Source organism: Pararge aegeria, chromosome 27 (genome assembly GCF_905163445.1).
Source record: "Pararge aegeria chromosome 27, ilParAegt1.1, whole genome shotgun sequence".
Lineage (NCBI taxonomy): Eukaryota > Metazoa > Arthropoda > Insecta > Lepidoptera > Nymphalidae > Pararge > Pararge aegeria.
Window position 1 is genome coordinate 533932 of NC_053206.1, and position 17009 is coordinate 550940.

The 17009-nt window shown below is 36.6% G+C and overlaps 3 protein-coding genes across 3 annotated transcripts; 1 reads left to right on the forward strand and 2 right to left on the reverse strand.

The window, feature by feature from the left end:
* Positions 1–2160: 2160 nt before the first annotated feature.
* On the reverse strand, positions 2161–3156 carry LOC120635859 (zinc finger protein 177-like). Its single transcript, XM_039907052.1, has one exon. The coding sequence runs from the start codon at positions 3136–3138 to the stop codon at positions 2449–2451; it is 690 nt and encodes a 229-aa protein (XP_039762986.1). The 5' UTR covers positions 3139–3156; the 3' UTR covers positions 2161–2448.
* A 33-nt stretch (positions 3157–3189) lies between these two features.
* LOC120635858 (zinc finger protein 84-like) lies at positions 3190–5479 on the reverse strand. Its single transcript, XM_039907051.1, has one exon. The coding sequence runs from the start codon at positions 4353–4355 to the stop codon at positions 3219–3221; it is 1137 nt and encodes a 378-aa protein (XP_039762985.1). The 5' UTR covers positions 4356–5479; the 3' UTR covers positions 3190–3218.
* A 7211-nt stretch (positions 5480–12690) lies between these two features.
* On the forward strand, positions 12691–14567 carry LOC120635877 (zinc finger protein 888-like). Its single transcript, XM_039907086.1, has 2 exons — positions 12691–12708; positions 12829–14567. The coding sequence occupies exon 2, from the start codon at positions 12954–12956 to the stop codon at positions 14538–14540; it is 1587 nt and encodes a 528-aa protein (XP_039763020.1). The 5' UTR covers positions 12691–12708; positions 12829–12953; the 3' UTR covers positions 14541–14567.
* The last annotated feature ends 2442 nt before the right edge of the window (positions 14568–17009 follow it).

A 17009-nucleotide genomic window follows, 5' to 3' on the forward strand; every position in this document is an offset into this window, starting at 1 on the left:
AAGGCTGTAAGGCATGAACGGTCCTAGAAGACATGTAGAACTCTTTTTATGGATTTCAGATGATAAATATAAAAGTCTGTGACTCCCGAAACCAAGGTATTGCTATTTTTTTTAAAGATTGCAGTATTGCTTTAGGGCTTCGCACCATATCTTAAATAAATAACAAGTTTTAACACTTTTTCCTGCCAAGATGTCTCCCCCAGACGGCTAGCATGGGCGGGAGACAAAAAAAAATATTTCCTGACATTGGATAACATTTATGTATGTATGCAACTGCCAAAGTTTCATTCGGAAACAGGGACTAGGTGACGTTTACGTCTGTTTTTATTACACGTATATTATCGGATTATTATTACCACTCACGCCAATACTTAGTGTTGTTAAAGCTGTGAAGATAGAAGATAAACATTCAATAACGTATTTCCTTTCCATTTGCGACTTACGATGTTAATTAAAGAAGTTTATGTCTGTTTGTTCCTTTGTTGTCTATGTTTGGCTCAACCTTCACCGATCTTGATGAAGTTTGGCACAGCGAAAATGTAGAAGATCCCCAGTACGGCCATTTGCGATTGACAATGTTAATTGATGAAGTGTCTCTGTTTGATCGACCGATTCTGATTAATCTTAGAACGCTGGAGTCGGAAACAGTACTTCCTAGACAGGCACTATAAAGTAGCCGCTGAAGGAGGAAAAACAGACAAAGCAGACACCGTAGCAACAGAGGTAGACCGAAAGATCAAAGACAAACAGGGGTATAGTACCCAGAACTAAACATAAACATTGCCTAAGCTTGGTAATACAACAGCAGTCATAGCCATGCTAAACAAGAAGGTAAAGGGTTTTATATCAACATAAACAGGGACAGTCAAGCTGTACTAAAAGCCTTAACCGCACACATAATAACATCAAAACTCATACTAGACTGTCATAAGGCCTTACAAACCCTATCAAAATCTAACAAAGTGGCCCTAAATTGGGTACGAGGTCACAACGGAAGCAGAGGAAATGGTGCAACCGACGAATTAGCGCGGCTGGCAACATCACAAAGGGTAGCTGGACCGGAACCTATTATTCCCATACCCTTCAGTGAATACAAAACATGGCTCCATAAACACACGCAATCAACACACTCGGAGGTTTACCAGACCTCAACCCACGATTGACAAGAAAACTACTGCAACTAAATCGGGCTAAACTAAGGACAGTTGTGGGTACGAAAAAAAAAAAATCTTTTTTTTCAAGTAGGCCTAATACAAGCACTTTTGAAACGTCAAGTCTGTCAGTGTGTAGTGACTCTACCACCGGTTCGGAAGGCAGATTCTACCGAGAAGAAGCCGGCAAGAAACTCAGCAGTTGCTGTTTTCCAACATAAAAAAATTTACATTTTACATTTTAACATTCGTTTTTCTATCTTGTGAGAGCTGAAAGCGGAGCCAGATGCTTCCAAGCAACCTTGTCATTAAGAAACTCACAAATTGTATAATAACCTCGCTGTAATAAATGTGTTTAACACATTCTTTAAACTTATGCATTGGTAGGTCTAAAATTACCTTAGGAATCATATTATAAAAGCGTATACTCAATCCCACAAATGACTTCTGCGCCTTTCGCAGACGATATGCAGATGTCACTAATTTATGACCATTTCTTGTAAGTCGACTGTTTATATCCACTTTTTGTTTATAAAGACTAATATGTTGTCTTAGAAATACTATATTGTTATAAATATATTGTAAGGCTACCATAAATATACCTATTTCTTTAAATTTTTCACGGAGGGATTCACGTGATTTAAGTTTATATATTGACCGTACAGCTCTTTTCTGCAATATGAATTTAGTTTCAAGTTAAGCTTCTGGAGTGAGCTCGGCTGGCTGGAGTGTTCCAGCGGGCGCCGCATCAGTGGCCATACGTACAACGGACGGTTCCAGACTAACCAAGTACGGAAAAGGCCCAGGAACAGAAGAAGAAGAAGAACGCTGGAAAAACTTTTCAATAAATTGTTCTAAAGGCATTTTATAATGTGACCTCTTGCCAAATTTTATGATTTTATAGCAAGCTCAATTGTGCGGTACTAATATTTTTTTTACTTTTGTATTTGATATTATTTCGACTTGTTACCTGTAAACCATCACCTCGTGATTAAAATAAAAGGTTCAATGACACTGACATTTGTTTTATTTCTTACTCTATTCATCTTGGCATCGTTGGAATCACTCATTCCGGGCTTCTTAAATACAAGATTTTTAAATACCCATATATTTGCGACGGCAGATCAGAATACAGTCCTTCAATATCATTTCTTATTGCTATTACAAGTTGTATACAAAATATAAACATTATGAAAATTACTATTTGCTAAAGTAACTCATAGAACAAAAGCTGAAAGTTTATTCACTCATCAAAGATTCGCTTTAACTCGCCAGTAACAATACAATTTGCGAGTGTCTAATCCTTGTGATTCCCCATTATATGTATTTTTAAAGCGGATTTTGTCGTAAATGTATTCTTACAAACGTCACAGGTATACGGTTTTTCTCCCGTGTGAGTCCTCATGTGGACTATCAGACAGCTCGAGGTCGCGGATTTATATTCACAAATCTTACAAGAATATGGTTTCTCTCCAGTGTGTACCCTATTGTGAAGTATTAGAGAACTTGTTGTGGACCATTTATAGTCACAAACCTCACAGGAAAAAGGTTTCTCGCCAGTGTGTTTTTTCCAATGGGATTTCAGACCATTTAAGTTGGAACACTTATAATCACAGTGCTGGCAAGAATACGGTTTCTCCCTACTGTGTGTTCGACTATGTGCTTTCAGTGCAGTAGATCGCGTACATTTATAATCACATTGTTGACACGAATATGGTTTCTCGCCAGTGTGCGACCTCGTGTGCACTGTCAAACAACTCGCGCTCGCACATTTGTACTGACAATGTTCACAAGAATACGGTCTCTCCCCAGTGTGAGTTCTCATGTGCCTCTTAATACCGTCGGGAAATTTACGGTGGCAGATATTACATTCGTACGGCGTCTCGCCCGAGTGAGTTCGCATGTGCCTTTTTAAATTGTATTTTGTTGTAGAAATGTGATTACACACGTCGCAAGGATGAGATTCCTGCCCCGTATGAGTTTTCATATGTCTCTTCAAACTAGGACTTGATGAAAATTTATAATAACAAACACTACAATGGTACGGTTTCTCTCCAGTGTGCGTCCTCAGGTGACTTTTCTCAATGATTTAGAGCTGGAGCCTTTATATTCGCAAAGCTTGCATGCATAAGGTTTCTCGCCAGTGTGTGTTCTCATGTGGTTCTTTAAACCGCTTTTCTCCGTGCTTCCGTAGTCACAAATATCACAGCGAAAAGATTTTTCACCGCCATGAATCTTTCTCATGTGCACCTGTAAAGCGCTCTTTGTTGTACTCTTATACTGGCAAGCGTTACAACTGTGAGGTTTTTCCCCTGTGTAGGTCCGCATATGTTTCTTTTGGCCACTCGATGACGAAAACTTCAATTCACAATACTTACAAGAATAGGCTTTTTCACCAGTGTGTGTCCTAACATGAGATCTTAGCGAAGAGCCGTTCGAGCATTTATAGTCGCAATCCTTACAAGAGTATGGTTTCTCACCGGTGTGTATTCTCATATGGATTTTCAACGAAGTAGTCGTCACACATCTAAAGTCACAATAACTACAAGAATTTGGTTTCTCACCGCTGTGCGTTCGCAGGTGTTTTCTCAGGGCGCTTTTCCGCGCGAATTTCATGTGACAATGCTGACACAAAAAAGTTTTCTCGCCAGTGTGAGTATGCATATGTAAATAAAGACCGCTGTTAGTTGAAAACTTGTACTGACAGATCTTACAACAATAAGGCTTTTCACCTGTGTGCATCCTCATGTGATTCCTTAGGGTGGTTATTCTTGCACTTTTGTACTGGCAATGCTCGCAAGAAAACGGTTTCTCGCCAGTATGAGTACTCTTGTGCCTCTGTAATTCCGATTTCGTTTTAAATTTGGACGGACACACTTCGCAAGTATAAGATTTGGAACCGCCGTGGACCCTCTCATGTGAGTACAAAGTGCTATAGTTTTTAGCTCTGAAGTCGCACAGTTTACATGCATAAAACCTCTCAGCACTGTGTGTTCCCATGTGGAAAACTAAAGTCGACTTGTGTTTAAACCTATGTTTACAAATACTACACGAGAAATTTCTCTCTCCCGCGTGAGTCTTCATGTGCGAATTCAAAAAAGCTTTCACAGTGTATTTGTATTGACAATGTGTGCAAGAATATGGTTTTTCACCAGTGTGCTTTCTCATATGTATAACTAAATAATACTTATCCCTATAACACATCTGACAATAATCACAAATTAAACGCTTACTGCGTTTTCTTTTACTGTCACTTTGAATCTATAGACTCTTGTTGACATTGCATTGCTTTAATGCTTTATTGTTTTCTTTCTCACATGCATTTAAGTTTAAACCAGTAGATTTATTGTTGTTTTCGGCAACATGTTATTCTAAACTTAAATCCTGTAATACGTCGACATGTGTGAGAAATAAATCTTTTATTTCTACTCTGTTTTCGGACAACTCATTCTTCAGCTCGTTATATTTTAAGTCTGAAAAACTATTACAGTAAACATTGATATATTGCTGATCTATCGGTTGCTGTTTTGATAGTCCATTTTCTACAAGAAGTAGCGACTCTGTTTTTACTATTTCCATTTCAACAGTGTCTGCATCTCTATTTACAATGTCTGTTTCTATCTGTCTTTGCAAATCTTTTGCTTTATGATGTATATCACACGTCAGAGAATATGTCTATTTCTCCCTGTTATTTCATCAGAAAATATGTCTATCCATCTGTTGGTTTGTTATTTATTTGTAGCATCTCAACTTTTCTCTGCTTTTTGTCCTCATCAGTTGACTTCATGTTTACATGGAACTTGTTAGTAACTCTGTATTCAATGTCTATTTATGTCTATTTGTTTGTGACTTACATGGGTGGTGACATCATCATGTTCCCAATGTTAGCCAGTTTGTACTTACCTGTTGGTTTGTTATTTATGTTAAATATCTCACCATAAGACTTGTCTGTCTCTTTGTCCGCATCAGTTGATACTGATGTAGTTGAGAAAAACTTATATAATTTATCACATTAGGTACAGCTCAGTTTCACCAAATTCCTAATTTGGGCAGTGCTGTGATCAAACAACTGCTCCACTTGGCAACATCCTTTATCGGGAGCTTGAAGCCATGATGTGCACTCTGCAGTGGGAAACCTGTAATACCCAAAGTAACATAGCTTGTAAAAACAGAAAATATCTCATTTTATATACAAAATGAATGCTATTAAAGGGTCCTAGCATATACTATGTGAACTATGGGTGAGCCAAGGGAAATGGGATAAAAATGGAAAAAATTGGTTTCTCAGTATGTTTCCTAAGACGAAAAAATGAATAGAACTAAATGGTTCAAAATTCAATTCAATTCAATTCTTGTTTATGGCTTTTGTCTGCGCCAACTGGGCACAAGGTACTTCGCCAATGTCTTGTAGATGAAGAAGGCACGAAGGAGATTGATCGGTGAAACTAATGAAAAGTTAATTTTGAATTTGTACCAAGAAATAGTTGTTATTAGCTAGTTAGCTCTTTAACCTAAGGACACAGACAACACATGCATATATATCTTACACGGATATTTTTTGTACATTATACTTTAATTTTATTACTTACTATATATTTACATAAAAATCTACAATAAGGACTGAAAACAAACATTAAAAAACATTTAACACTCAAAGGACGGGGGACTTTGGGAGGAAGAATGGTGGGATTATGAAGGTTAACTCATGTTTCTTGGGACGTAAACTTTTACAGTTCCACTGTAGCAGGGTTATTGGGCCCATTTTGGAGTAGTTTAAAAAGTTGGCTTAAGTTTTTGGCAACGTTGGGCGGTAAGGGAATTTCACTACATGGAGCGACAATACTAAGTAGAAATTCGGAGATAAACTCAAGCATTTTACCTTGGGAGGGAGGGTTCTCAACATTGTTGTTGAGAGCGCATCCATTAGGAAGGGATGAGGAGTAATCACCGACAATAGTCTGAACAGCTTTTTTATCGTAGCCCTTTGCTAGAGGAGCTCGGGGACGAGGAGAGCGGAAAACTGTTTGCCGGTAGGAGGTTTTGGAGGAAGTTACATTAGTAGGAGTAAACATTTCTTTTGTTATCTCAGCATAGGACCTGCGGACAGGAGGAAACTGAGATGATGCTTCAATGTAAGATTTATTATTCTGAGACATGACCATTTTAATAGATTGCTGCCTGGAGAATTCTGGGCAGTCTTTATCAGTAGCAAAATGACTACCAGAGCAGTGTAAACATGTAGATAATTCCTTGATGACCAAACATGAGTCACCTGTATGGGGCTGAGCACATCTGTAGCATCTGGGCTTAGATCTGCAGATTGTTTTAATGTGGCCAAAACGGCAGCAGTTCTGGCACTGTATTGTTGGAAGTTTATATGTTTCAACTGGCAGTGAGGTGTGGTATGAATATACCTTAGCAGGAAGCATTTGCCCCCTGAAGGTTAGGACAACAGATTGGGTAGGCACCCAAGTGATGACACCCTCTGTGACAGATTTTCTGTTCAGTCGCCTTGATTTCAGAACCTCACCACAGCCAGGCGGGAGCTCTAGCGAATCAACAAGCTCGTCCATCGACCAGTCCACGGGAACTCCTTTCACCAGCCCCATTCTGGTTATGTTGTATGTGGGAATTATAGCTCTATATTTGCATAACTTCAAAACTGGACTAACCAGAAAGTTGTTGGCAGCTTGGGCAGAAGTAAACTCTACAGTAATTTTGTTGCGGCCTATATTTTTGACGCCGTCGTGGATAATTGAACCAATTTTGTGTTTGTGCAAGAATTGACCGAAATTTATAGCCCGTAATGACGCTCCAGAGGATGGGTCCTCCACTTCCCGTGAGACTTGGACGATAAAAGGCCCATTATCATCGTCAGAGTATGACTTGGCGCCTTCGGTGAAGGAAGGATGTATGTAAAGGCTTTGAACGGATGGGTTTACCTGAGTAGGATCAGTTATAGTTTTTTTGGCCGCATATACGTTGGTATCCTCTCCTTGTCGTTTGCGAGACGAGGCTGATGCCCCCGGGTCGGGCGGCTCAGGAGGTGTATCTAGATCCATTTTACTGGAAACACTATAACTACAGACACATAATAAATATTTAACCAACACCAAATACGGTTAGATTTATACGAATATCACCAATAACAACTATTTCTGCTGCTGTGTAAATTCACATAAAACACCGAAATTACACCGGAATCTCACTAACACGTGTGCACAAATTGACAGGCCAAGTTACAGTTCAATATAAACAACACCAAATCCTTTTCAAGACGAGTTTACAGTAAAATCAAAGAAAAATTTGAGAAAACCGCGTCCGCCATGTACGAAGTTTCCCGCCGACTTTTCTTTCAGTTTCTTAAAAAGGTGTTTATTGACTTGAGTCTTGACACCCTTGTCCATGGTTCAAAATGTTTGTAAACCTAAGATAGCTTATAGAGGTTTTGACAGCTGATTTTCGCAGTGGCTGGCTGTTTATCTGTGTACTATGAGTATTTACATATTTACTGTGTATGTATATTCATAAAAATATTCATCAATCAACCTAATACCCGATAACAAGCTATGCTTACTTTGGGACTAGGCGATGTTTGTATTGTCATAGTATATTTATATTCAACATTTAGAATTAATGTTTTGAATTAGTTTAGTAAGAAAAAATATATATATTTTATTTTATATTTTTACAGGGTGATTCCTTGTGAAATTTACTTTAACTTTTGTTATTTTTGATGGTAGAAAGAGCAACTGCTAAGATTTTTTTTTTCTTTATGGCTCTTTGTACTGCGATTGTACAGTATTACATGGCCCAGTCCCAGCCTACATAGAACTGATGTAGAAATCTTAATTAATTTTTTTTCTCATTTTACACTGTAGAATCCAAAATTGTGGTAGAACAAACACTCAGACTTGTCGTGTCAAATTTTCCTTTCACATACTTTTTTAATCCACTTAGGCCTATATAGAAAGCACTTTTTCTTTTTATAACACAAGTTAACCCTTGACTGCAATCTCACCTGGTGGTGACAGTGCAGTCAATGTTAACCGGCTCACCTGTTATCTGCCATACGGCAGATACTTTGAATCTATATCCCTACTTCTACGCAACATCATCATCTTCGTTGGCAGGGTGATAACTAGCCACGGCGGAAGCTTTCCAGCAGACTGAACCAGAGAAACTTCCAATTTGCCACTGCTGGGAATCGAACCTAGGACAACCCACATATAAGACTACACAGCTCAGCGCTGCGCCATCGGAGCACTTTTGATACAAACTTTCAAATATATACATGATTTGATAAAAAAATAAATTAATAGTTCGCACAATAGGACGCGTTTCGAACCCAGTTTTGAGTTTACCGATTGGATCTGTAGACAAATCTGTTAACAATCGACTTACCAGAAACGGTCATAAATTAGTGATATCTGCATATCGTCTGCGAAAGGTGCAGAACTCCTTTGTGGGGTTGAGTATACGCTTTTACAACATGATTCCTAAGGAAATTCTTGACCTACCAATGCATACATTTAAAAAATGTGTAAAAACGCATCTAGTACAGCGAGGTTACTATACATTTGATGAATTCCTCAATGACAAGGTAGAATGGAAGCAGCCAGCCTCGCTCTCATCTCCCGCAAGATAGCAAAATGATTGTAAATGTTGATGTTGGAAAAGAGCAACTACTGAGTTTCTTGCCGGCTCTTCTCGGCTCTTCTCGGTAGAATCTGCTTTCCGAACCGGTGGTAGAGTCACACAAACATGCATACTTGACGTTTCAAAAGTGCTTATAATACTATATGCTTATAATATACTAGGCCTACTTGAAATAAATGAATTTGAATTTGAATTTGAAAACATCCGCTCTACCATTATTGCATATAAGACGTAACTGAAATATTATTACAAACTCTGTAAAGTACGTGAAGTCAGAATGTATTTGAATGTGTATCCCTTAGATATTAAAGCACATGTTAGGCCACGATATTTAACATAATAAATCTATGTGTAATGGTATCTAAATATTCAGTTTTACAGTAAGATTCACGATTCAGTCGCTTATAATAAGTTACGGCAGGTAGGTATACAAAATATTTATTTTCAACACAGACCATGTGACCATGAGTAAATCTTATCTATATATATATATATATATATGTAATGAAAATGGTCTTCGTTTGAGGCTCAATCACGCCTAAACCACTGATCGTATTGACATAAAACTACCACCATTCGATGCGAAATTTTTCCTAGATGGTTTATGGCTATCTATTTTTTGAATTCCAACATTCCTTCATTTTTTTATTGCTGTTTTACTTTTATGAACATTTATCCCGCTAATAAAAACAAAAGATAAGCATTTTCTCTTGATTCTTTTGTTTTCATGGATTTCAACAGAGTGTATTAAACGGATTATGGTTTTTTACATTCAGCTAAGAATATACTCACGGTAGTGGAGAACGGCTGGACCATTTGGGCTTTTTTTTATCTTCAGAATTGTCAGGAGAAAGTTTTGTATGTAAGAAAATTTTAAAAAAGCCCGCTAAAAAGTTAAAAATTTCGATGATAATCGAAGAATTCCCATCTATATAGTCACTCACCACGAAATCTCGGGAACCATAAGACTTAGAAACGTGAAACTTGGTAGGAATATTACTTTTGCTATGTAGAGGTCAGCTATGAATATATTTTAAGAAATTCATTCCCCAAAGGGGATTGCGGGGGCGTTAACAATTAACAATTCCCGTTTTTAAACTATAGCTCCTATAGACTTCAAATTTGGTAGGAATCTTCTGTAAGAGGTGTAGAAATAGGCTATGAACGAATTTTACGATAGCTCACCCCACAGGGGGTTGCGGGTAAAATATTAACAATTAATATTTTTAATTTTCCAGCTAAAGCTCCTACAAGCTCCAAATTTTGTAGGAATTTTCTATAAGTGATGTAAAAATGATTTATGAACAAATTTTACGATATCCCACCCCAAAGAAGATTACAGGGGCGTTAACAATGAAAATTTTCAATTTCCAAGCGATAGCTCCTATAGACTCCAATTTAGTGAGAGTGTTCTATATGTAATACAAAAATGATCTTCGAGCGGATTTTACAATGAATCACCTCCAATAAGGTTCGCGGGGGTGGGTGTTAACAATAAAAAATTTCAATTTCGAAATATAGCTTCTAAAAATTCTAAATATGGTAGGAATCTTTTATTATTCACATAAAGAACATCTCAAAATGGATTTCAATAAAGTCTACTTCCGACAGGAATTGCGGGGGTGGGTGTTAAAATCTAAAAATTTTATTTCTAACCTGTAACTTCTACAGACTCCAAATTTGGTGGGGATCTTCGTGTATGTAGGTAGGGATATTCGTGTATTTCCTTACAACAATCGTCTTTTTGGCAGCGGAGAAAAAGTCATTGAGAGGTTTCAAAAACTTAACTTTACATGTAGCTATCCAATCAACGGACTAAGAATTTTACATTCATTTTACTTTTGCAGACTACATAACCGACGAATTCTTTTATTGCGGGATCGCGGAAATGTAACAGATTAAAATGAATGCATTTTCCAAGCACATGAGATGTGGAAAAGAAATTTAGTTACTTATTCCAATAGAATTCATAAAAAACATGCACAATTAATTTTCTATAAAAAATTGATGTCACGGAGAAAATTTTAGTTAACAGAAAATTCGTCGCACTTGAACCTAGACAGATTTCAACTTCACATATGACACTTGCAATGACTTTAACTTAAACTTTCAATGCTCATGTCAATTATTATTAATTTTTGGAAGAAAGGCACGGAAATGTAATAATGATTGCACATTGAAAGTTACAATAAATATTAGTGAGAAAAATCACCTGGATGAAAGATACAGGCTAAATCGATGGAATTTGGAATTTGAGTAAGTCTAAACAATATCGATGCTTACAGTTCTATCCGCGGGGCCTATTTATGTTCATACAAAAATAAAAATAAAGGAGAATAATAAAAATATGAAAAAATAAAATAAAAATGAAACATAAAATGTAATTTATTTCCTTTTTCAATTCGCCCAGCGAAGCGGGCTGGAAACGGCTAGTCTTAATATATATAAATCTCCTGTCACGATGTTTGTCCGCGATGGACTCCTAAACTACTTAACCGATTTTAAATTAAATTGACACACCGTGAGCAGTCTGGTCCAACTTAAGAGATAGGATAGCTTAGGTCTTTAATTATAGTCGCAATTTTATTTTATTGCAAATTATTGTCTATAATAAATTGACAGTCGCATGTTATATATATACTACTATACTCATTTAAGGCTTAGCGATACTGAATACTTTAAAAACAAAATCAAACGCAGACGAAGTCGCGGGCAACAGCTAGTAAAATATAGAAATAATGTTATGAATTTTTAAACGCGTGTGACGTCATCTGTGTGTAAATAAATTTAAACTTAAAAGTTAAATTACAGGCAACGATCTTTCAACCATTACTAGGTATCCTTTTATATGAATAAAACTGTTAAAAAGATTTAAAGATTTACGAAATATTACGTCAGTGGATCCACCTGACATTGCTTACTCTCTGTAAAGCCAGAAGGAAAGAAAAAAAAACCTCATAAGGGCTGTTGTGTTATGTGATGGTTCTTGTTATTCAATTAAGTAGGTATCGATACCGACTCATATCAGTAGCACTCAAATCATTTTTCGATGCTACTCAGACAAGTAATCTTGTATCTATATTTTCTGGTTTTCTTTAATGAAACTTACGTAGCCAATTATTTTGTGGGAGTAAAAATAAAATGTAAAGATTAACAAATTTTTATTTAATAAACCAAATAATCTTTTATTAGTACATATAATCAACTAAAGAGTTTGGCACCGACATTTCAACATTGTAGAAAATATTTAGTTCTTGCTTTTTAGGTTTTTTTCAGACGTATTTTTTTGTCTTAATTTTTTGTTTCACGTTTGGGCCAGGTAGGTTTGCTAACTATCTAAGTTAAAAAAGCCATAATAAACTGCATATAAACTATTTGAAAAAGCTTTTCCGAAACAGGATGTTAATGGTTGAGGAGTTCTCCCGGAACTTCAACATAAGCTCCTTTATTATGACGAGCGTGTGTTTGATAAGTATGTCAACCATATACCAATATCGAACTGCAACCCGCGTAGTATCTATATTTTTGTATAATAATTATCGTGTAGTACCGGTTATAATTCAAACAAACAGGTAAACAGCAATCCACACGTTAGTGTTTATTGTTTATTGTAAGCGTATGGAGGTGGCTTAAGGTGAAATGGCGGCTTTCTATCTCTAATGTATCTAGTAGCTCGGTCTCGACTCGGGTAAACTCGGAAAGGTTCGGCTCGCCTAGCGCGGGGTACGTCACACGAATGGCGCGCTTTACCAATAACAGAGCCAGAGAGCATAGAGCACAGAACAATATTACTCCAAGGAGGCATAGAGAAGACTTTCGAACTCTCGTTCGGAACGGTCAACGAAAGTAAGGTCAGTCTGATTCGATTCGATACCAAGTACTTTTGTATCGTTACCGAGTAAGTATCGCTAGATTAATTCGATGCTATTAGTACTTTGTATCGAATCAAAGTATCGAACATCTACTCGTATTTACGAGGATCGGAACGCCTCTAGTTTCAGATATTATTCACTTGTAGATTTGTTGCAGATTGTTTTTCTCTATTACCTATTATTTAAAATAGCATTAGTGATTTTAATTACGGAGGTACCTAGTACAAAAGAGTAAATGTATATAGAGAATGGGTGGTAGGTACCTACAGAGATGTTTTGTAACAATGATAAAATAAAAGAAGAAAAATCTGACCGTTTCGAGGTTTTTGAAGACTGTGCGACAAAACAAAAGATTAAACAGGAACCTTTGTATCAGCAACATATGAAGACGCATGTTAATCTCTACGACTCCCAATTTGATTCGATTAAGCATGAGCTATTGCAGAATGGCAAAGGCAGACTAGAAATCCGGAGGCACAAACCTTCTTCCCGCGGGTGTCGTACGAGGCGACTAAGCGAATGTAAAGGTGAACGGGCAGCTGCGATCAACCCGTCTGTCCAGCGTGGTGAGCAAATTCTCCCACTGGGAGAGGCCTTCAGTCCAGCATTGGACAGCTGTAAGCAACTGATCTCTGGTTCAGAAATTATACCGTTTAATTACAACCATGCTGATACAAACTCACATGTAAACACAGAGAACCACCTGGATTTGTTTAAACATGAATTAGACAGCAGTTCAGAAAAGGATGTTAAACATGATTTCAACAGCAGTTTGGAAAAGGACGACAAACTTGAATTAAATAGTAGTTCAGGAAAGGATATTAGTCATTATTATACCCCAAGTCACTGGCGATTTGACTTTTCAAAGTCGAAATTTGGCAGTTTTAAAATTGAAAGTCTCAGTAACTATGTTGGGACGACAACAAAATCAGATTTCAGTTCGGTACCAGCGTCTTCTGGTATTAACCTTAGCCCACCCACAAGTGACCATTTCAATTCTGAAAGCAACAAAAGGATTCCTAAAATGAAAAATGTATACCTTTGCAAATATTGCCCGTTTAAATTTACAAGACAAGTTTGTTTTCTGAAACATATGAAAACTCACTTGGGAAATGTATTTCTATGCGATATATGCAACCATGCGTATATGACCAAACGCAATTTGGTTAAGCATATGTGGAAACACATCCTAGTGGAACCCCATTGTTGTAAAATATGCGGGTACGGTTTTAGACGCAGACAAGAATTAATAGGGGCTGAGATGGCTCAAAATTATGACATTAAATGTATATGTAAATGTAAACAGTACTTAGCCCAGCATAAACTAAAGCAGAAAAAGGACAAACCTTTTTCTTGGTGTCTCTACAATCACAAATATGCACGATGGGGCCTAATTCAGCATAAGTCCATTTGCAGCAATAAGAGGCCTCCTTCATGTCAACATTGTGACCATAAATGCAACAGTAAAAATGATTTAAATAACCACACAAATATACACCACAGCGGGAAGTCCCATCAATACAAGAATTGTGACTATAAGTGTTCCGGATTATTTCTTATGAAGCAACACAAGTTCATTCACCCGGGAGAAAAACTTATCACCTGCAAATTGTGCAATTATGTATCTGGATGTAAAGAATACATGGACAGCCAGATCTCAAAACAGACTAGCGACGTTAAATCTCCATCTAGTAACACAACACCTGTAACAGCTGATTGGTGCAGCAAGAAACAGTATACTTGTGATCTGTGTTATGAGAAGTTTTCATTAAATATTGATCTATTTATTCATATGAGGGCTCACGTTGACGCTAAGTGGGTCCGACACTCTTATTTAAATAAAATAAGCTTGATATAATACAAATATATTGGCTTGTTATTTTTATATTTATTTATTTTATAAATTTAAAATACATGTAATAATAAATTTTCGGAACCGACAGGATTTGACCCGGAGACTCTCTGGCAATCGCGGCCTGAGCGCTTTTCCAATAAAGCTACGGTTCTCATACCGTCGAAAATTTGTATATGCCTTTTACATCAGTCTTGTCCATATTACAATGAGACATGTTTGAAACAAGAAAAATTGAAATGAAATGAAAATTTATTTGTTCACATAAAACAATAGCAGATAAGGCGGAGAACTTCTGTTAAGTTTAAAACCTGTGCCAGAAGATCTCGAGAGAAGAGAACAAGACATTGCTTCTTTATAATTTTATTATCTTTATTAGTGTTTTTACCTACACTTGATCCATCAAGTACCAATCAAGAATATAGTTATAAATGGCGTACAGTATCGACAGCCTGAACAAGAAAATATTTCAAATTATATAAAAAAGGGATCTGATTTAGACTGCCTAAAGATAATCTGTGATCGATATAAGTTGGAGTGGGGATTCTAAATCACAGAGCCAAACCCAGGCTTAATCAGGGTTCTGTATGGTCTTCATTCTTTGGCCCAAATGTAATCTTTGATTTAGCAATCGACAGTAATTATTTTACTTCTCATGTTCTAAACGTTTACAATAAAATGGGAAAATGTTTGTGAGCTAGGAACATTACGCGGGTGTTAAGTGTCGTGCGCGGGGCGTTTTTACTGTTTGTGCGGACACAATGCACTGCTTGTAAAAAATGGCTAAATGAGGGTTCTGTATGTTATTAATTCTTTGGCCCAAATATAATCTGTGATCGATTTAAGTTGGAGTGGGAATTTACAATAACAGGAAACCATATCAATGAGGAGGGTTATAAAAAAAATTATGATCTAGCGGGAATAGACGGAAAAGAGAGACACTGAATTGTAAAGGTGAGGTTTCTTTTATGAATTTTTTGGAAACGGGAAATAAAATTTTTTTTTATTAAAATAAATCAATTTATTTAAATATAAATTAATAATAATGTTTAGAAGAAATTATTTGTTTTTAAAGACCTGAAGTAAGGGCTTTAAATGTTGTTTTATAATGTTAGGATTTAAATTGAACTAGCGTTAGTTACCACTTGTTTTTTATTTTTAAAATTTAATCTTATTTTTGAACGAGACCATCGGTTGTCATTCTTCGATTGGTTAACGGCGGGAACCAATCAAAATGATTGGATCCTACCTGGACGGCTGTGAGTTTTGGCGGGAGAATGGGGTTTTTCTTCTTGGCGGGTTGGATCGGTGTCTAATAAGTTCATGTCGTCATAGTTTATAAAGTGAATTAATAAAATGATATTTGTATGGTATGTTTATTTGCATCTTTTTGCGGCCTCGTCGCTATCCTACTACAGTTCTAATAATAATAATAATGTTTATAATACTCCCTTCAATGGGTAGTTGAAATAAAGACGAAATTCCTTTTCTGTGAAAACAACATTTAAAAACTTTAAAATCAAATAATTTCTTCTTAAAATAAACTCTTAAATATCTTTTTTAAATGTAAATTATCACTGTAAAAAAACATTGGTGACTTTAAGAAAAGGTTCGATATATGAACTCGAGAAAAGAGTTATACAAAAATACACAAAATAACTTTTATAACAAAAAAACATAAATAGATTTTAATCATATTGAAATGCATTGCAATGTAGGGTTTGGCAGCTTCCCCCCTCTTTCTTAACTGGACATTGTAAAAGTCCTGAGGAATGTCGCTAGTAAAGAGCGCGTATAGAAGCGGGGAGATCGAGGAGCCTTGAGGGACTTTTGCTCTTATCTGGGGTAGGATAACGTTGCGTCTACACGGCAACGGAAGTTGCGATTAGTGAGATAGTGCCTCAACAGATGTACTTATCTGCTCGACACTCTTAGGTGGTGGAGCTTGTAAAGCAAGCCGTCATGCCATACTCTGTCGAAGGCTTAGAATACAAAGACTGTTTTACTGCTCTTGTGCAATAAAGTGTTTTTTCCAGATAAGATGACAGCCTACCACATTTAACATACAAAATTGTTCCAATTTCATTTGAAATTTTAATGAATAAGACAATTTTATTAAGTTTAGTTGTTCTGTTTTTTTTTTTTAAATCCGGCGGGAACTGTTTATTTTCATGGAAAATTAAATATTAACGGGCTAACCTTTTAGGGAGTATGGTAGTGATACCCCTAATTGGTTTCGCGCCATCGTACCAGAACACTAAATCGCTTAGCGGCGACCTTTTTGTAACTTTGCAATTAACAAAGTCTTAACAAGGTCTTAACAACGTCTCTTGCACTAAGAGGATAACGGTTTTATGTCTAACTACAAATTCACAGACTAGTGCCATTTCATAAGATCGATTGCGTTAAAGAATGTTACGGCCAGGGAGTGTGGTTTGATTCTAGAGTCGCCCAATACATACATACATATACATA